Source organism: Cervus canadensis, chromosome 19 (genome assembly GCF_019320065.1).
Source record: "Cervus canadensis isolate Bull #8, Minnesota chromosome 19, ASM1932006v1, whole genome shotgun sequence".
NCBI classification, from domain to species: domain Eukaryota; kingdom Metazoa; phylum Chordata; class Mammalia; order Artiodactyla; family Cervidae; genus Cervus; species Cervus canadensis.
In genome coordinates this window covers 19,175,847-19,196,872 of record NC_057404.1, presented here as the reverse complement: position 1 = coordinate 19,196,872, position 21,026 = coordinate 19,175,847, and the positions used below count along the sequence as shown (strand labels likewise).

General features: G+C 39.3%; 1 protein-coding gene across 6 annotated transcripts in view; it reads left to right on the top strand.

Moving 5' to 3' along the window:
• Window positions 1–16,033, top strand: part of RBPJ (recombination signal binding protein for immunoglobulin kappa J region) — a 226,429-nt gene extending 210,396 nt beyond the window's left edge. For all 6 annotated transcript variants that reach the window (XM_043438827.1, XM_043438826.1, XM_043438828.1 and 3 more), the window contains 6 exons: window positions 3,506–3,643; window positions 3,796–3,908; window positions 9,660–9,800; window positions 11,086–11,241; window positions 11,594–11,697; window positions 11,872–16,033. In XM_043438827.1, the coding sequence (XP_043294762.1) occupies window positions 3,506–3,643; window positions 3,796–3,908; window positions 9,660–9,800; window positions 11,086–11,241; window positions 11,594–11,697; window positions 11,872–12,187 (968 nt within the window). In that variant the 3' untranslated portion in view covers window positions 12,188–16,033. The remainder of the gene's footprint in view (window positions 1–3,505; window positions 3,644–3,795; window positions 3,909–9,659; window positions 9,801–11,085; window positions 11,242–11,593; window positions 11,698–11,871) is intronic.
• Window positions 16,034–21,026: the final 4,993 nt, after the last annotated feature.

Genomic DNA, 21,026 nt, shown 5'->3' with positions numbered 1-21,026 from the left:
ATCACCTGTAAATGTTTCTATGCATCTCTGAAAGATAGGGTCTCTTTGTTTAATATAATATAATTATAATAGATAATATTATATATAATATAATTATAATACCATGATCACACAAAAGCAAACATAAAACAACTATAAAAAGAAATAATGTCTTAGTATCATTAAATACCTAGTCAGTGCTCAAATTGAAAATTGTCTAAAATGTGTGTGGGGGTTGGGGGGTGTTGGTGAGCCGTTGGTTTGAATCAAAATTCAAATATGATTCACCAGATATTATGTATTGTGTTGACATGTCATTGAATTTTCTTTTTAAAATTTGTGGATTTTTCTCTTCATCTTTCTCTCTCTCTTTATTTATTCAAGAGGCTAAGTCAGTTGACTATGAGAGATTTTCACATACTGGATTTCAGTAATTGTATTCCCTTGGTGTGGTTTAATGTATTTTCTGTAAATTGTTAGTGTCAAAGAGAAACAGAATTGGACATTAAAGGTGGTAAAAGCACATTTTATTCACTACATTTGCAGTAGGGAAAAGAGCTTTCAGTATAGAGCTGAGCTCAACTACAAATACAACAAGGACAAGTGGGATTTATAGTCAAGGAGCAGAGTTGAACATGTCAGTAGGGGGAAAGTTACTAAGAGGAGAAATCGAGGGTGTGGGTATTCTTGACTAGAATTTTTATAAAGATAGGCCAAGTTGATCAGATGGGCTTTCTGGCTGGCTCAGAGGATAAGAATCCATCTGCCAGTGCAGGAGACACAGGTTTGATCCCTGGGTCAGGAAGATCCCCTGGAGAGGAAACGGCAACCCACTCCAGTATTCTTGCCTGGGAAATCCCATGGACAGAAGAGCCTGGAGGGCTATATAATCCATGGGGCCACAAAAGAGTTGCACAGGACTTAGTGATTTAACAAGAACAAGATGATTAGATATAAAGGTGAAGGGAAAAAACTTGATCAGATATCAAGGATGGAAGGATGACCTAGCAGGATTCTTGGCAGTAACTGGGCTGGCTAGGCCGTTATCGGGACCCAAGAAAGAGTCTCCATGGATAAAGGGCTCAGAGGACCCTGTCTGAAGTTTGGTCAAGGAGAGAGTCTTTGTCAGTAGTTAATTTAGAAATTTGATCAGATTTCAGCTTGTTGTTCTTTTGTTCCTTTTTGTTGTTCTTTGTTGCTGGAGGGCAAGCCTGCTTCACAGTTGATATAGTGTTCTTGCATCAGTTCAGTTCAGTCACTTAGTCGTGTCCAACTCTTTGCGACCCCATGAACTGCAGCACGCCAGGCCTCCCTGTCCATCACCAACTCCCAAAGTTTACTCAAACTCATGTCCATTTAGTCAGTGATGCCATCCAACCACCTCATCCTCTGTCATTCCCTTCTCCTCCCGCCTTCAATCTTTCCCAGCATCGGGATCTTTTCCAATGAATCAGTTCTTCCCATCAGGTGGCCGGAGTATTGGAATTTCAACTTCAGCATCAGTCCTTCCAATGAATATTCAGAACTGATTTCCTTTAGGATTGACTGGTGGAATCTCCTTGTAGTCCAAGGGACTCTCAAGAGTCTTCTCCAACACCACAGTTCAAAAGCATCAATTCTTTGGTGCTCAGCTTTCTTTATAGTCCAACTCTCACATCCGTACATGACTATTGGAAAAACCATAGCTTTGACTAGACAGACCTTTGTTGGCAAAGTAATATCTCTGCTTTTTAATATGCTGTCTAGGTTGGTCATAACTTTCTTCCAAGGAGTAAGTGTCTTTTAATTTCATGGCTGCAGTCACCATCTGCAGTGATTTTGCAGCCCAGAAAAATAAAGTCAGCCGCTGTTTCCACTGTTTCTCCCTCTGTTTGCCATGAAGTGATGGGACCAGATGCCATGATCTTAGTTTTTCTACAGTTTGTTGTGATCCACATAGTCAAAGGCTTTGGCATAGTCAGTAAAACAGAAATAGATGTTTTTCTGGAACGCTCTTGCTTTTTCGATGATTCAGCGGATGTTGGCAATTTGATCTCTAGTTATTCTGCCTTTTCTAAAACCAGCTTGACCATCTGGAAGTTCATGGTTCACGTATTGTTGAAGCCTGACTTGGAGAATTTTCAGCGTTACTTTACTAGCGTGTGAGATGAGTGCAATTGTGCGGTAGTTTGAGCATTCTTTGGCATTGCCTATCTTTGGGATTGGAATGAAAACTGACCTTTTCCGGTCCTATGACCACTGCTGCGTTTTCCAAATTTGCTGGCATATTGAATGCAGCACTTTCACAGCATCATCCTCTAGGATTTGAAATAGCGCAACTGGAATTCTATCATCTCCACTAGTTTTGTTCATAGTGATGCTTCCTAAGGCCCACTTGACTTCACATTCCAGGATGTCTGGCTCTAGGTGAGTGGTTACACCATCGTGATTATCTGGGTTGTGAAGATCTTTTTTGTGTAGTTACTCTGTGTATTCTTGCATCAGGAGGCATTTAATGCCATGCATTTAGATTGTTTCCAGTTCAATTGTGCAGCACAGTCAGGTAGCTAAAGAATCCACTTGCCAATGCAGGAGATGCAAGAGACTCGGGTTCGATTCCTGGATTAGGGAGCTTCCCCTGGAGAAGGAAACGGCAACCCCACTCCAGTATTTTTGCCTGGAGAATCCCTTGGACAGAGAAGCCTGGCAGGCTGTAGTCACGGGTCGCAAAGAGTCAGACACAATTGAGCATGCACAGATGTCTTAAGCCAATTCAAATTACAGGATTTTATTTAAAGTCTTTAATTTTGTATTTCTGTTGATTCTTGAGTTTTTTGATGGCAAAGGATGTATTTCATTTATAGAGTATTTTTCCTGTTTACATAGATGTGGTTGGTTTTTCAAGAAATTTCATGCAATGCTATACTTTAAGGTATTTAGAAGAAAGCAAAATCTCTAAAATCACAGTATCCAGAGGCAATTGCCATCATCTTTGGTAAACATCCTTCTAGATCCCTCTTTTTGAATATATTCCATGGGATTATATGTGAGCATGTGGAGACATATGTTATCACATAAAAATGTATATGTTTACCTAATGAAACCACAGTATAGTCTGCTTTGCATTCATTGATATATCAGGGAGATATTTTCTCTTCAGTGCATTTAAATACACATTATTCAATTAGGTCAATAATGTTATGTTTTATTTAATCAATTTCCTATTATTTGACACCTATTATTTTAAAAGCAACTTCCTTTTAAAAAACAGCACTGTGTTAAATATATTATACAGCACTAATTTGAAAATCATTTTTATGGGCATATTATATATCTGTAGCTTAACGTTATTAATAAAAGAGCTACCCTGACTTCTGGGGGAGTATTATCTGTATTTTCTTGGAGGGTTTAAAATAAGTGTTAGCAGAATCCATTAATTATTATAGTAAAGAATAGTCATAACTTACCAGGTACTGGCACCTTCTTGCCCTTTACTGTTACCCCCCCTACCCCCCCAATCACGTAAATAGCTGTTTTTTCTTTGCAGTCTGCATTGCCTCAGGAACAAAGGTGGCTCTGTTTAATAGACTCCGATCCCAGACAGTTAGCACCAGATACTTGCATGTAGAAGGAGGTAATTTCCATGCCAGTTCTCAGCAGTGGGGAGCATTTTACATTCATCTCTGTGAGTATAAAAATATGCATTTGGTTTTTTTGGTGTGAAATTAATTTTTTTTAATAAAAAGATTTACAGATATATTTAGTCTTGTTGTTTTTATAAGCAGATTAATAAATTTTAAAGATGATAATTTGATCTCTGTTTCCATCGTACTGCAGTGGATGATGATGAATCAGAAGGAGAAGAATTCACAGTCCGCGATGGATACATCCATTATGGACAAACAGTCAAACTTGTGTGTTCAGTTACTGGCATGGCACTCCCAAGATTGGTATGGCCTTAATGACCTCATGACTGTTTATAATAAATTTTGACAGCTTTCCCCCCTTTTTTGGTTGTTTATCTGGACATGTTCGATAGAGGGCACTCTAAAGTTACATTATGATTTATTTTCTTAACTAATGTAGGTTCATTATTCATTCTTTGTGGTGCTTGCTGCATCCTGACACAGGCCCAAGTTTTCAAAAGCATAGAAATTGTAAATTTCTTTAAAAATATAAGCATAGTTTTTGTTAGTTTACTCTCCTGCAAAAAGATAGAGACAGTGTTTGGGCTTTTTGAAATAGTAAAAAACTGCTTTTCTTAGCAAAGTGAAGCAAAAGCCTCTTATATATTCTGCATCATATTCCCCCTCGTTTTCTGAAACAGAACACAATTTAGTTGTATTGAAGATGGAAGGAGTTTGTGAGTAAGTTGGATTCAAGGTCAGCTTGGGGGAGGGGCTGAGTGAATGGACAAACTTTAGTATTACTTTCCTGAATATGCTTTGTATCTCTTTGATGAAATATTTCATTGGCGGATATTTTCTGGGACTATTTCAGCAGGGAGCTGGGTTGATCTATAATTATCTGAGTTAATGCATCATCTTGTGGTTTTTGTTATCTTTTTCTGTGTTGTGGTTGTACAAGGTGATTTTATTTCCCATTTCAACTTAAAGCCAAAATATGTGAAACTATTACTATTACTATAGTTTACTATATGTAAACTATAAGTTTACAAAACCTTGAACCTACGATAGATTATAAAAAGGAGAAAGGGAATGAAGGGTGCATAAATTAGGAAGACACAAACCAAAAAATGGACTGAATAAATTTTACTAAAGTTTTCTTCTTATTTATTCTGTGTCATTATATTCCAAGGATCGTGTTTATTTGCTTTGGCATTAAATGACTGTACTTTGGAGGCACAACTCAGAGGCTTATGTCTCTGACCAGCAACAACTTATATATAGGCCACTGAAAAGACTGACTCAAATCTAAAAATGGCGTTTTCCCTTAGTTCCATGTAAAGTACCAGTCTGCCTTGCTTGAAAGTCATCTTTAATTGAATATTTTTACATTCAAAACTGTGTGGCTCTAATTATAAAAATGAAATAAAAAAACCTGATCCAGAGAATGCCTTAGGAAAAGTTGCAGTACAATCGTTAACATTGCTAACAGTAAATACTTCTTTCTAGAGATCATGTGATTGAGGCATTAGTTTCCTCAGAATCATAGCTAGGCTTTATATGGTCTACACTACTTCCTGCCTGCCTGTCCGTCCACTTACATACAGTTTTCAATGAAAACATGTTTCTCAGAGGAAGCATTCTATAGTTTTCATATGCTTTTAAGAAGGATAACACTGCCTTAATATCTAAAGTTTGCATTTTATGTTTCCTAGAATATTAGCCTTGTTAGAGATCCTTGCTTGAAAACCACTGTCCCCCCAAGACCAATTTCAATGGGATGAAGGTCTTAGTGAGAAACCCTGGTTTGGGTACTTTGAAACCAGGCACAATCTATGTAGATCTAGCCAACTAATAAGAAACATCAGTTAGCATTTGTCTCATGTTCTCAAGTCTGTGAGATACCCCAGAAATTCGGGACAGCTGACATCTGTTAGATAAACTAATCAGCAGCATAAACTTAGCCTGTGCATTTACAAGGTATAGTGCTAAGAGTATGAATAAGGTATGTTTTCTGTCCTGAAGGGCTGCATCCCAGTTACCTAAGAAGTATAGTAAACACTGTACCAGTAACCTACAGAGCCAGCATAGAGGAGCAAGAGCTGGGTGCAGTAACTCCTGGTGTTAGAGTTCATCACTTTCTCATCACACATAGCTCATTATAACATTCACGCTACCTGGCTTCTCAGATTTCTTTCCTCTTCTTAATAATTAGATATTATCACAGCAAGTTTTTGATACCAAATAATAGGGGGCATCTTTGGTTTTCTTATTGGTGAGACCAGGTCACTCAGCAGTGTCTATGTCCAGAGAGCTATTGTGAGAAATAAAATTGAACCAAACATGACCCATGTTCTCAATATGCTCATTATTATTAAGTAGTGAAGAAACAGTAGGTTACAGGAATAAACTGTTATAGGCAGATCTTGAGTCTTATGTGGTGAAGTCATAGATGAGTGTGGTAGACCTACAGGAAGTTTTGGGCTTACATCATTCAAAATTCACTATTTCTTTAAAATTCAAGCATTGTTATATACAGTTTTAAGGCTAGAGTTGAATGGAAACATTTTACTTGAGTTTATTAATTAGTCTCACAGAATATATTAGAAAATATAATTGCTAAAAGTGTACTGTCTCCCTTTAAACTTGAAAATTAGTGGTGATATCAGTAGATTGACAAATAATCAAATAAACTGCAGAGCTAAAAATATGTAAATATGAAGAATGTTGACCTAAAGATTAGGATTTTTAATAGTTGTGGCTTAAGGTGAAAAAAAATGATCATGGAATATAAGTTAGGTGTGTGAATCAAGTAATAAAAACCCAATAGTACTGCATAATATTTATAGCACTCTTCTGAGCACTTTTACAAATATCAATTCATTTAACCCTTCCAAAATGCTGTGAGTTATTAAGAATGTCCATTGTGGAGCAAAGTATTATAGTCCTACATGTATACGTGCATTCTACAAATAACCCTGAACCTTCCATGGGTCAGTCACTGTCTAGATGCTGGAGATACATTGGTGAACAAGTTAGACTTCCTTTCCTCTTGGAGCTTATGTTTTGGTAGGGTGACAGACAAAAAGCCAGCTAAAGAGATGTCTACATAATGTATTTAAAGGTTAGTATAAGTAGCAAGACAAATTAAAACAGGATAAATACATAGGGAAATGGGAGAGCTTACAGTGGTCAGAAACCTTTATGAAGTGGGGCTGTTTGAACAGAGACCATAATGAAGTTGGGAAACAGAAACTGGCTGTGGAATGTTTCGGGCTGACAGAATGCGAGCAAAAAGAAGACAGAAATGTACGAGGACTGGCAAGGAGGCCACTATAGCTAGACCTGAGGGAGGATGGAGAGGGCAAGTGCCAGGAAATGATGCTGCAGAGTAAGCCATGGGCAACATCTTGTCAAATCCCTAGATCTGTCCAGAGTAAAACTTTCTGTTACCTATGTACAATAGGAGGCCACTTGAGGCTCTCAAACAGAGGATGATGGCTGGTTTATGTTTGGAAGGATAATTCTGGCTGCTCTGTGAATAAGAGCACAGGGGGATATAGTGGTGGAAGCAAAGAGAAAGATGACTGGGCTTTTGTCATAATTCAGGCTAGAAGTTGATGACGATACCTTAGACCAAGATGGTACTGGTAAGGTGATGAAAAGTGACTGATTTACTTAAAAGTTGCTGCTGCTGCTGCTGCTAAGTCACTTCAGTCGTGTCCGACTCTGTGCGACCCCATAGACGGCAGCCCACGAGGCTCACCCGTCCCTTGGATTCTCCAGGGAAGAACACTGGAGTGGGTTGCCATTTCTGTCTCCAATGCATGAAAGTGAAAGTGAAGTCGCTCATCGTGTCCGACTCCTAGTGACCCCGTGGACTGGAGGCCACCAGGCTCCTCCGTCCATGGGATTTTCCAGGCCTAACAGAATTTGTTGACAGATGGAGTGTAAGAGAAAGTAAGGAGTCAAAGGTGACTCCACAGTTTTAGGATTGAGTGAACATGGTGTCATTTATTGAGCTTAGGAAGAAATAAAAAATTATGTTTTTGATTGAAACGGCTATTAATAGACATTTTAAGTGGAACTGTTGAATAGGTAGTTAAATATACAAGTTGCGTGCCTGAGAAAGGCTATGGCTGGAGATAAAAGTTTAGGAATTGCCAGCCTCTAAAGCTCAGACAGTAAAGAATCTGCCTGCAATGAAGGAGACCCGGGTTTGATCCCTGGGTCGGAAAGATTCTCTGGAGAAGGGAATGGCAATCTACTCCAATATTCTTAAGTGGAGAATCCCATGGACAGAGGAGCCTGGCGGGCCACAGTCCATGGGCTCGCAAAGAGTCGGAAGCGACTGAGCAACTAACACTGCTACTACTAACCACTATAGAGAGTAGAAGGTCTCTAGAGTGTGGGAAGAGGGAAAGAGATCTGGGGACTCTGCTCCGGAGCACTGACGGCAGTTAGAGCAGGTGTGTTTCTGAAGGAAGAATGTGTGGGTCAGATGCTTCTGAGAAAGCTGAGGTGAGGACAGAGAAGTGCTCGTGGGATTCATCTGTCTGGAAGTCCTTAAGGACCTCACCAAGAGCAATTTTGAAACACAAAGTTGGAGAGATTTCAGGAAATGAGATGGTGAGGAAGAGGAGTTTTGCTGTAAAGGGGAACAGGGAAACGGGGTGGTGAGAGGGAAGGAGAAGGACATGTAGTCACGGAAGGGTGTTTTTCTTTTTTTGATGTCAGTGACTGGACACTTTGTTTACTGATTTGCCACACCACTCGGTGTGCAGGATCTCAGCTCCCCAACCAGGGATAGAACCCGTGCCTCCTGCTTTGGGAGCACAGAGTCTTAACCACTAGACCACCAATGGAGTCCCAAGGAGGGGGTTTCTTTATTTCTGATTAAAGATGAGAAGTGGTTCCAGCATGTTTGGATGCTGTTGAGAGTAATCTTCACAGCCCTCAAACACTGAGTGATTACTTTCCATGTGATAAGTAACACTGAAGGTTTGAATAGTACTATCTTTCAGATATCCTATGTGTTTTGTGGAATATTTGTAGTGTAAGGTCATACTATATAATGGAAAGAGTTCAAACTGGGCAGGCAGCCAGCCTTGGAATCATACTTTGGTTCTTCAGCTACTGACCTGGTGAATTTGAGGAGCTTAACCTGACCTCTGCAGAGAAGGCAATGGCACCCCACTCCAGTACTCTTGCCTGGAAAATCCCATGGACAGAGGAGCCTGGTAGGCTGCAGTCCATCGGGTCGCTAAGAGTCAGACACGACTGAGCGACTTCAGTTTCACTTTTCACTTTCATGCATTGGAGAAGGAAATGGCAACCCACTCCAGTGTTCTTGCCTGGAGAATCCCAGGGACGGAGGAGCCTGGTGGGGTTCCGTCTACAGGGTCACAGAGAGTTGGACACGACTGAAGCGACTTAGCAGCAGCAGCAGCAGCAACCTGACCTCTGAGCCTGTTTCCTAATCTGCAGAATGATGCCTCTTTTATGTTAAAACAAAGCAACAGCATGTAAGTGTGATAATGGACTTAGGTGCTAATTAGCATACCCATAGTGGCCTTTAGAGATAATTTTCCCTTTGGTGTTGGAATATTTGTCATTGTGTGTTATTGGAGAGGTCATCTGAACTTGCTATTCAAAATACAATTCATAGACCAGCACGATGAACATCAGCTGGAAATTAGCCAGAAGTGCAAAATATCAGGCCCTCTCTGATTTGCAGGCTCAGAACAGATGTATGTTTAACAGGAACCCCATATGGTTTGTACAGATGTCAAAGTTTGAAAAGCACAGATTTAGAAAGCAAATGCCTGCCTGCCCTATTGTTTTTAGGAGTTGGTGGTGGAAGGTAACATCTCCGCATTCTTAACATGCTTGCAATTTAGAAGTATTTTTATGCCTTACTTTATTGTTTGTACATGCTATTGTGTATGTAGATATGTGATAGGTATCTATGATGTACTATTTCATGGCAGATTCTTGCCGTGTACTCTTGACAGTGTAGGAAATGAAGACTGTCCACATGTGATGACCTTTTGTTTTTTAATTGTTGAAATGCAGATAATTAGGAAGGTTGATAAGCAGACTGCGTTGCTGGATGCCGATGATCCTGTGTCACAGCTCCACAAATGTGCGTTTTACCTTAAGGATACAGAAAGAATGTACTTGTGCCTTTCTCAAGAAAGAATAATCCAGTTTCAGGTATGTTTCTAAATTGCTGGTAAAATCTAAAATGTGCAAACTGTTAGGTTAGCAGCATTCAGAAACATGAAACTCTCGTTTAAAAGTGTTAATACATCCAAATACATGAATCTGTGTTCAGATATTTATCCCGACTTCAAGGGTGCTTAGCCCACATGTTCTTCAGACATGTTAGTCATTCTACCTCAAAGAGCTCAAAACTATGAGAATGTTCTAAGAGAAACAGTTAACATCTAATTCTGAGGGATGAAAATTCTTCAGATTATCCAAAAGTAGATGTTGGGTGTTCAGAGAGTCACCTGAAATTATGTGCAGACAACACTGTATATAGTGGTGCATGCATATTTTGGAGGAGGATTCATAATTCTCATCAGATTTATATTGGAGTCTTCTAAGATAGTAATGATGACATGTTAAAAACTAATTAGTCAAAATCTAATTTTTAACTATATTGACTCAGAAGGCCTTCATGAGGACATTTATGACATGAACAAATGACTTAATAGAATAGTTACACTTCCACATGAAACTCATTTGTGGACATCTGGAGGCTTTTTCCGGAGAGATGGCCACACACAGGTGGTCTCCTCAGCCCAGCACTGGGCTGGCCTAGGTGTTTCGAGGTAGGGGTAGGGGATTGCCATTCACATCTTGGTTCCTTCCTGCTGAAAGTACAGAAGTTTCTATAATTCTCTAAGTAGGAGGGGACATCCATTCTCTCTTTGTTTTGTTGATGTTGTTTAGTCACTCAGCCGTTTTCGACTCTTTGTGACCCCATGAGCACAGCCTGCCAGGCTCTTCTGTCCATGGGATTTCCCAGCAAGAATACTGGAGTGGGTTGCCATTTCCTTCTCCAGGGGATCTGCCCAGCCCAGGGATTCAACCGTGTCTCCTGCATTGGCAGGTGGATTCTATACCATTGAGCCACCAGGGAAGCCCCCCTCTCTCTTAGGGAGCTCTGAGGCATTTTAAGCATTTAATTATATCACAGATACTGATCTTTTACTAAAGAAATTATACAGGTAGCGGTGTAATTTTACTTAAATGGTTATTCTGAAAGGTATTATTAATTTTTAGTATGTCACTTAAATAGTTTATATTAAAATAAAACCTGCCTTATGTGAGGTTTCCATATTAATATTCTATTTTTAATTAGGGGTTGGAAAAGTGTGGAGCCTGGGAAGTTTATGAATTTGTACTAAATTCTTTTCATGGGTGTTACTTTGTTAAAATTGTCTTACAGTACCACAGTGTATATAATTTATAACCATTCTTTGTTTCTAAGGCCACTCCATGCCCAAAAGAACCAAATAAAGAGATGATAAATGACGGAGCTTCCTGGACAATCATTAGCACGGATAAGGCAGAGTATACGTTTTATGAGGGGATGGGCCCTGTCCTTGCCCCAGTCACACCTGTGCCTGTCGTAGAAAGTCTTCAGGTGAGACCTCTTACAAGTTGACTTCAGCTTTTTGCAACTGCTCAGCTATGACGTGGCGTAATTTTACTTCACAATAAATTTGATTTTTCTTCAAATCCTGTGATTTGGAGGATTTTTTACACAGTGAAGAAGAAAATCAGAGGAACACAAAATTTTAGCAAGAAAATTTAAGTGTAAATCAGCTTTTGAGCGTTTTAGTTCACTTTGTCTTTATAATCATGTTATTTAAAGGAAATATTTTAATTATCTTTTTTTTTTTTGCACATGATACTTGAATGAAAAACTCACCTGTGTACTTTAATGAAAAATGAAATGTTTCCTCAATGTTGTTTTGATTTTCTGTGAATTGCAGTTGAATGGCGGTGGGGACGTAGCAATGCTTGAACTAACAGGACAGAATTTCACTCCAAATTTACGAGTGTGGTTTGGGGATGTAGAAGCTGAAACTATGTACAGGTACTTAATACAATTTTTTACATCATCCAGAGTTTTTGATGGGGGTGGGTACATGAGACTATTTCCCAAGAGTCCTGTATTAAGAGGTTGATTGTCCTGTATTAAGCAACCTTGTTTTTAAGTTGCAGTTACAAAGTTTGCCATGCTTTTAAGTGATTTCTGTTTCCTCCTCAGATGTGGAGAGAGTATGCTCTGTGTTGTCCCAGACATTTCTGCATTCCGAGAAGGCTGGAGATGGGTCCGGCAGCCAGTCCAGGTTCCAGTAACTTTGGTCCGTAATGATGGAATCATTTATTCCACCAGCCTTACCTTTACCTATACCCCAGAACCAGGGCCACGGCCACATTGCAGTGCAGCGGGAGCAATCCTTCGAGCCAACTCAAGCCAAGTGCCCCCTAATGAATCAAACACAAACAGCGAGGGAAGTTACACAAACGTCAGCACAAATTCAACCAATGTCACGTCATCTACAGCAACAGTTGTGTCCTAACTACCGTCTTTTTGCTAGGACTTACACTGACTTGAGTGCGGCAAAATGTTGACAAAAAAAAAAAAAATGAACAATCTTTTGTGGTTTCTTGGGAAAACTTTTCATACCAGATTATACTATTCAAAAACCCCATTACCTGCAAGTGCTGATTTGAAGTGCAGAAGCCACAGTAAAGCAAAACAAACAAAAAACATCTAAATGTATAAACTTCTGGAAATCGATTTTTTTCAGCTGTTATTTTTGTTTGGTTGGTTTTTGTTTGGTTTTGTTTAAATGGGCAAGAAATAGAGATGTGGCTGAAGTAAAAGTTAATCAAACTAGAAGACAAAAATCTAACATAGTTTTTATGGACCAAGGAACTTGTATAAGCTTTAGTAAAAGGTACATTTTCACCATACCTTTTTTATATCACGTATATAATACATCTTTGTTACCAAATAGGTTGTTCTCCTCCCCACCCACTTTGAGCTTTTGCTCTTAAGTACATTCAGGTTCCAAGCCTGACCATGCTTGTTTAATCTAATTACCATCCTCTTCCAGGTCTTTCTGGTCCAAGGCTGGAACTGTTCTTTTTATTTTATTATTTTTTTAAAAGCTGAAGTCTTATGACTTTTCTTGAATGGAAGGTGTTTTGATTTCAGCAAGTCAAATCTTGTAAAGGCCTGCATTCATATTTCTTTTAAGATTATATGAAGTCTGTGCAAAAGCTTTAAAAAAAAATGCCTCTGCCTTGCCTGCAATACATGCAATGTACTTAGTCTCTATTCTCAAATACCGTTGATAGTTATTTCTCTGTGTTACTTTTTTTTTTTAATGTATTTATAGTGGTAATCCAAGAGGTTCTAACATTTACCTGAAATTAAATGTGGCCATTTAGTCATTAATGAGTTAATGGCATGGAACATGTTGGTTTTTACAGTGTTCCCTCCCCTTTTCCTGGGCAGAAATGTTTCTACTCAGTCAACATTTGTTCAGGTTTCCTCCCCCTCCTTATCTTGTACATAACTTGTATTATGTGTAAGTTAAACATTTTATTTTGAACTTGGAATATTCCCAGTGATTTCATTCAGCAGGGTGTTTTTCTGCCTTGTTGGCATATGATAACAAAAAAATATCATGCTAAATATTTGCTACCAGCTGGTAGATGGTGCCCTTATTGTATAATGAGGAAAAATCTCAGCAAAAGCGTGGTTTTATTTACCTTTTTTTTTGGTGGGGGGGGTAGCCTAGGTCAAAACATCACTGTAACCTTGAAACAGGATGCTTTTACTAGATGACCAACTAAAATAGCTGGAAGACAATACTTTAGAAATGGATAGCTGTAAGATTATAAAAATGCAAATGTAATTTATCTTTCCATTTCTCTCCCGTTTTTTTGGTCTTCTCTTCCCCAACGTGAGTGTCTTCACAAATGTCACCTACTCAGAAGGCATTTCTTCTCCATTTAAGATTTGATTGCATTCCGGGTTGTGTGCTCCCTCTCTGTGCTGGACTCACCTGTTTTACGTTGGTTTTGTTCCCACACTTTGGTTATACCTTTGTTCAGTTTCTTAGAAATTGCGGCAGACTCATTGGGCTCCATTTAGTACAGGAACTATGTGTGTAATGTTACAGGACATGGTCTAGTAATACAATCATCTTTCTTCGAGTAAAAACTACCTCTCGATTGTGGTAAGCTTTTACTGTCCCATAAAACAGAAGCCACAAGTACCTTAAGGATGCAGAACTGTAACTTCCTGCATATCTTTCCGTACAGAAATTGTCTTTTTGGTGTCCTGGGCTATTTTGAAAAGTTTCCACCAGTAGACTTTTTAAAACATCATCATGAATAGCTTCCCCCCATTCCCACCCCACAGCTTTGATAAATCTTCATTATTCATTCTTTTGCTCCGACTATGCCATTGTAAATATAGTTCCTAACATCTTTAAATCGCTTTTTCCTCAGTTTTCAAGGGCGAAGTCATTTGTAAAACACGTAGTTAAAGTTATTGTGGTCTTTTCTTTACTGCAAGCCTTTTTAATTACTACAGGCTGCATTATGCTATATATAGCCTTTCTCTCTTTAAGTCTGCTCCCGTCACTAGCTTCTCTTGCAAGCTAATCCTGCCTCATACTTTAAATCTGTTTCAGTGACCAAGGGCAGAATTCTTTGTGGCCTTATCTTTCTTTGTTTTAACTGTTTACTGGCTTTTTCTTGCAAACTTGCTTCTTTCTGAGTAGTATTTATTCTGCTCTCTGTTGAGTCTGGAAGTAGCCTTCACACAGTGCTTTTTGTTCAGAGCGCAGAAATGTTTTCAGTGCTGCTGAAATGGGCCACAGGTTTCCTCCACTTCCCAAGTTTGTTATTTAGTTACCAATTTATATTAAATTAACTGATAACAAATAAGATGCTTTTGAAGCACAAACTATTCCTCCCCACCGCTGCAACTCAAAATATTTTTTTTCAAGTTTATGACTTTAGTAAAATGAACTTCTGCTTTTTTACTGTTTAACTATGTCTAATTTTGGCTCTGTTTATTTTAATAAGATAATTGAACTGTTAGACTGTAAACCTGTTTCCTCTTCATTGTTAGTTCTTTTTTAAGATTTAAGAATATACTCCTACAGGCCCCCACCCCCACCCCCCGCCACTGTCTTATGCCATTCTACATACCACAAACTGAAATGATTTGTCTGTTATGACTTATCATTTGTCAGTAGTTCTTTTGTCAGCTGCTTAAAAAAATTTTTGTGAATTATTTTCAGTGTATAATTTACAGGAGCCTCGTCCTCCAGTTATAGTATTGTAGAACGTGGCCCTTCCTCCAGTGGTGGCATTATTAGAGATGCTGATCATTTTCCCTCATAAAGGCTCTCAGAATGGTAACCACTTCATTTAAAGTATAGTGTGTTCAAGTTTTTTTGTTTTAAGTCATGTATTAGAAGTATATCCTGTGCTTTTATGATTCTATGCAGTTTCTGAAAATATGCATAGAAGCTGTCTCTTACCGTTTTAATTGATCACACAGATTGAGAAGGCAAACAAAAAGCTATAAATATAAAATGCCCTTTTTATTTTGAATGGTTTCAGAGTTGAACACTAGTATAATCTGCTGCTGACTTTTAAACCACAACAAGTAAAGATATCCTTATGTGTGTATTAACTGGTAAAATATTTGTCACTCTTACTGCACAGACTTATTTGCGATAACTGGTTAGGTTTTTTTTTTTTAATCAAACTAGTAGTGTCTGTGCCCTCAAAGGAAATTGTCAACAGTTTTTAAGAACTAAACTATTCATGTTTAATCAGATAATCCATGCAGGGGTGGGGGTGGTGGGGTTCTTCTTTGAATCAAAATGTTATTCAGTTATTAACTAAGTTACTTACTTTTGATTTCAAAAGCAGCTGTGTTTCTGATGAATACTGAACAAATGTGTGTAATTTTCTGTGCCAGACTTTTGACTTTGTTTTCAAGCACTGTAACGTGGGATGGATGGTTAGAAACAATAATATATTAGGGTTTCTATTTAACCCTTTCAGGACTGAACTGTATTTCCTTTTATTAATTTTTCCCTGTGTTGTGATAAATGTTTGCCAGCATTCAGTACTGTGTTGGTCCAGATGTAGGTTTAAATGCTCATTTTTAGCTTATTTCTTGTACCTTGCAGCATGCTCTACGCATTCAGTCCTTAAGGGGTTTATTTTACAAACTGTGCGCCTGTAAGGTTTATTAGCAATAAGATAGAAAATTGAGCAAGTTTATACCATAATTTTGTAGAAAAAAGAATCTGCTCAGTTCCATATTTCATCCATGAGAAACCTGCAATACGGGCAGTTTCAAGAAATAAATAAAAAGGAAATGTAAACCATTGTAAAAGTGTTCTGTTGGACGTGCCTGACACATGTATTATCATCATTGATTTCAGAATACTTAAAGTTTGTCTGTTTATAGTTTTACCTTGCTGTCTAAGCTTCATCACATCAGAGTAATAACTGTACTGATTTTATTTTTCTTTTTTGCATTTTTAACTAGATAGTGCTTTAAAAAGAAAGTTTTGTGGGTTTTTTGTTTTTTGTTTTGAGAGGGCTTGTTTTTTTTTTTTATCCTTGTAAATGGGGAAATGGCCTTTGGACAACTCAAGAGTTGTCTCCTAATTCAGGAATATTTTGAACTAATCTCAACATGATTGGAGAGCAGTATTTAATGACAGCTTGCTTTTCCAGTATGAGGTGTTATCATTTGGCCTGCTGTATGAAAGAACATAGAATGGTTTGTGCTTTTTCTTGGGGGCTCTTCAGTATGCTTTTTGTTTAATGGTAGTTTAGTCGCTAAGTCGTGTCCAACTCTTGCAACCCCATGGCCTGTAGTCTTCTCTGTCATGGGATTCTCTGGGCAAGAATACTGGAGTGGGTTGCCATTTCCTTCTTCAGGGGATCTTCCCGACCTAGGAATAGAACCTGGGTCTCCTGCATTGCAAGCAGATTCTTTACCGACTGAGCTATGAGGGAAGCCCACTTTGTTCAACAGGGAAACAGTAAAGGGGAAGGTTGTTACATATATTTTAAATCATAGCAAGTTCATTTATCTGATATCCCCTAAAAGAAAAACCGTAAACCAAGTTATCAGGATTTTGCTAAAGACATCTTCTGAAAATAGTGATTGTTAAATAAATAAGTTAGTTGGGGTTTGAATGGTGAGACTTTCAATGGCTAGGATTGGTAATAGCTTCTTTTAAAAAATAATTTATTATTTATTTTTTTAACAGTAGGTCTTATTGGTTATCTATTTTAAATATAGCAGTGTGTACATGTCAGTTCCAGGCTCTTATGTCTAGGTTAAGTAATAGCTCCTTTAGAATTTAGATGGGAATAATACAATAATATATAAAGAGTATGTGATCACTTTCTAAGCAACCTAATGAAAGATCCATTCAGTGTATATGTATGTATTTTTTGTCCCTGGATCCCTAAATGGTTGCCAGCTTAAGAGATACAGAGGGCAAGCTACATCAGGTGCTAGTGGTGAGGGATCCCAGTAGTAAGTCCTCTTCCCAAAGAAGAATCCTTTTCCCTAGTTTAGTGCTAGACAACAACGAGGGCAACGATTAAGTTGCTGTATATAAGGTACAAATGAGGTGATTAATTTTGACTTAAGGCCAGACCCTAAGGCTTTAGGCTGGGAGATAGAACACACAGCCCTGTGGAGAACCTGCTAGACTGGTCAGGTACGCCCAGTTCTGTGTGTTGAGGATAAAGCCATTTGTGTGCCTGGCATGCAGGTGATCAACAAATAGCTTCAGGTGTTATGCACACGTATGTGAGAAGCCGTGACTCATCTTGGTTTAAATAAACGAGAGGTGAATATTATCTAATCCAGAAAAGGAACACTGTTTCAACTCTTAACAAGAAACATTCATGCTGAACTCAGGTTGTTTGGTTTTTTTTTTTAAACGGAATTTATAGAATGTTTTGCTTTGGGGGAAGTAGCACTTTAAAATGTGAAATTCTATGACACATTTTTTAAAAGATAAGTGTGAAGTTCAGGTATGTATCAAGTTCTTTCTGGCACAGTCAACTGTAGTCCCTGCTTCTCACCTCCTTGTGTTCCACGGCCCTGCTCACTGAGTGCAGTCAGCATGCAGGTCGTTCATTTCTGGCACCTTTGCCTGGTGGATCATTTCTGCTAATGCTGAAATCCCAAAATGTCAATCCAGAAACACACCCCCCCACTCCCGTCTTCATATAAGAAAGTAAAGAGTGTGATGAGGTCTTTCCCAGTGGCCTGTTGAGCCAATTTTGACAGCTGTTCTTTTTTCCTGGAACTAAGCTTTCTCCCTGCAAGGATGTTCTCTTTGTCCTCACTCACCACACAACACAAAGTCAGTGATTGTGATTTTCTCCTGCTCCTTAAACCTTTACAGCCTTTAGCCTTGCTAAATTCTTAATTCAGATACTTCAATATAATAATGAAAAGCTTTGGAAAATAATTGTGACTCAGAAACAGTCATTGTGACTTTCATCATTGATTATCCTAGAGAGTAGCTCCTAGGGTTGTCAGCTGGTAAAATTCCAACGGTGCAAATGATGTGATCTTTGGGAAGAATGTCAGGTGAAGGATAATGGAATATGCACGTATTTGCTTAGAAGCATGAATATCCATCCCTATTATTTCTGAGTAGTGCTAAAGGTTGGAATTAGTTAAGACACAATTAGGAATGTTTAAACAGCCAGTAATGTTCTAGGCACTGAGCTTATTTAGGGCATGGCTGTTTTCCTAAAAATTTTCACAAAGGGCTTGTCTGTCTGCTTAGGCTGCCATAGGAAAATACTGCCTGGCTTAAAACAACAGAAACTTATTTTCTCACATTTCTAAAGGCCAGAAATCTGAGATCAAGGTGCCAACATGGTCAGGCTCTTGTGAGGACACGTAACTGGTTTGCAGGTGGCCACATTTCACCGTGTGCTTTCACAGCATAGAGATATCTGTATCTCCTTAAGACCACAGTCCCTTTTTGATTAGGGCCCCATCCTTAATTAACTCCTAAAGGCCTATCTCCAGGTATAGTCAGATTGGAAGTTAGGCTTTAACATGAAATTTAGGGGAAAACAATTTAGTTCATAACAGGGCCCTTTCTGAAAGCTTTCTAGATTACAGTTTCAATAATTTATTGGATACTAATCTATAGAATAGTATTCAGGTTTCTTGCATTTTTAAGTCCTGGATGGGGGTTTTCAGTAGTCAGCTAAGATGATGAATGGACTTGGGCTGAGGTACATGGGGAGAGGCGAGATTGAGATAGAAATCGCTTTGACCACCTGTGAATTGTTTTGTGGCCATGATTTAATCCTCACCATGACGCTGCGAGTTAATATGCTTGTGGCAGAGATGACTCCGGCTCAAGACTTGCCCAAAGCCGTGCACTGAATTTAACAGAGCTGGGCTTCAGGAGTGGACCCAGGTGGCCCAGAGTCATGCTCAAGGGGCGCACTAGATGTCTCAGCCACGAAGGAGCAAGGACTCAGATTACTAGGGGCTGGTACTATTACAGGCTCTGTCTTCCTAAGGAGCTTTATAGGGAGCAGCCATTCTGTGTCAGTCCTCACTTCACAGTTGAGAAAGACGTAGCCCTAGAGAAGGTGGAAAGCCCAAATGTGATTATGGATTGAAAATGCCTTATTCACTTCAACGTGCTATCCAATTTCGAGGTGTTTGTTTGTTTTCACTATTAATGTAGTGTCCTGGCCTCTTGGTTAATGTGTTCTTACTCCCTCTGACCAAACCTTACACATAAATATATGCTAAATTACCCAACTCTGGAGAGAATCAGGAGGTCACTTGGTCTGGGTCCTCCAGGATCATGGTGAACTTAGTCTTCAGGCTTTTTTTTTTTTTTTTTGCTGCTCATTTAAGAAAATGGTGACATGATGGTTTTGTATTTAATACTTCAAAGATACAAAACATTACACCTTCAATACAATAGTGGTTATTAGAGTTAACAAGACTTAAGTCAGAAACCCATCCTGGTTAACTTAGGGAAAAGGGATTTTGTAAGAATAGCAGAAGCTCATAGGATTGAAGGGAAGCCTGCATCATGTTTCTGAGGAGGGCAGCTCTTGTGAACTAAGGAACCCTGGATCGTACGAATGGTCTGCTCAGAGAGCCACTATTGTGAGCCTAACCTCTTCTTCAATCCTTAAGTCAGCTGCTGTAGATTGAATTTTGCAGATGACAGCAACTGGCAGTGTGAGCTTAGGTCACTGCCTGTCCTGTGCACTTAGAGGAAGGGTCAGTTAAAAGGAACCTCTTAGAGAGCATGGCGACCACTCCAGTGTTCTTGCCTTGAGAATCCGAATGGACAGAGAAGCCTGGCGGGCCACAGTCCACGGGGTTGCAGAGTCAGACACGACTGAGCAACTAAGCACAGAGGCTCTTTGGCTTCTGTGGTCACAGGCAAGCCTGGATTTAGAAGGAACGGGAGAAGAAATATTTCCCCAGTAAGGAATTTGAGGTTGCTAGGATAAGGAATGGCACCCCACTCCAGTACTCTTGCCTGGAAAATCCCATGGACAGAGGAGCCTGGTAGGCTGCAGTCCATGAGGTCGCTAAGAGTCAGACACAACTGAGTGACTTCACTTTCACTCTTCACTTTCATGCACTGGAGAAGGAAATGGCAACCCACTCCAGTGTTCTTGCCTGGAGAATCCCAGGGACAGGGAAGCCTGGTGGGCTGCCATCTATGGGGTCGCACAGAGTCGGACATGGCTGAAGGACTTAGCAGCAGAAGCAGCAGGATAAGGAATAGGGGCCAGGCAGCTGCTCTAGAGGGCTGCAGGCAATAAGTTCTCTAGTAAAATGTATTAACTGTATTCTCTGTGCTAAAGGCTTTACTTGAAATATTTCATATTCCTCAAATCTCTGAGTCCATTTAATAGGCAGTTTTGAAAAGGACTCTCAGAAACTCTGACTCTGACTTATCACACCCGCCCCCTGCACCCAGCAACTGATAGCCTCAGGACCACTGGAGAGACTTCTTGCTTTCTGTAGGTTATTGGGCAAGAAGCAAGCAGGAGATTGCAGGGAGCTTGCTTTGATATAGCAACTCTGACGCATCCACTGAGAAGCAAAGAACAGGTTTACAGGAAGAAGAATGAGGCAGACCTCCAAAGAGGGAACATTCCTAGTTCCACCCCTTTCTGAAGCTTAACTCTATTCCTGCCTTAAGTGCCACGAGATAACTCATCCATTCAGCGCTTCAGTCATAATAGGAAAGTCTTGCCACTGTTGCCTTAATTTCATTCATCGATGAAAGGTCATTTCTAGGGTTCTGCAGCTGTAAATGGCAAAACCATGGTTCAAAC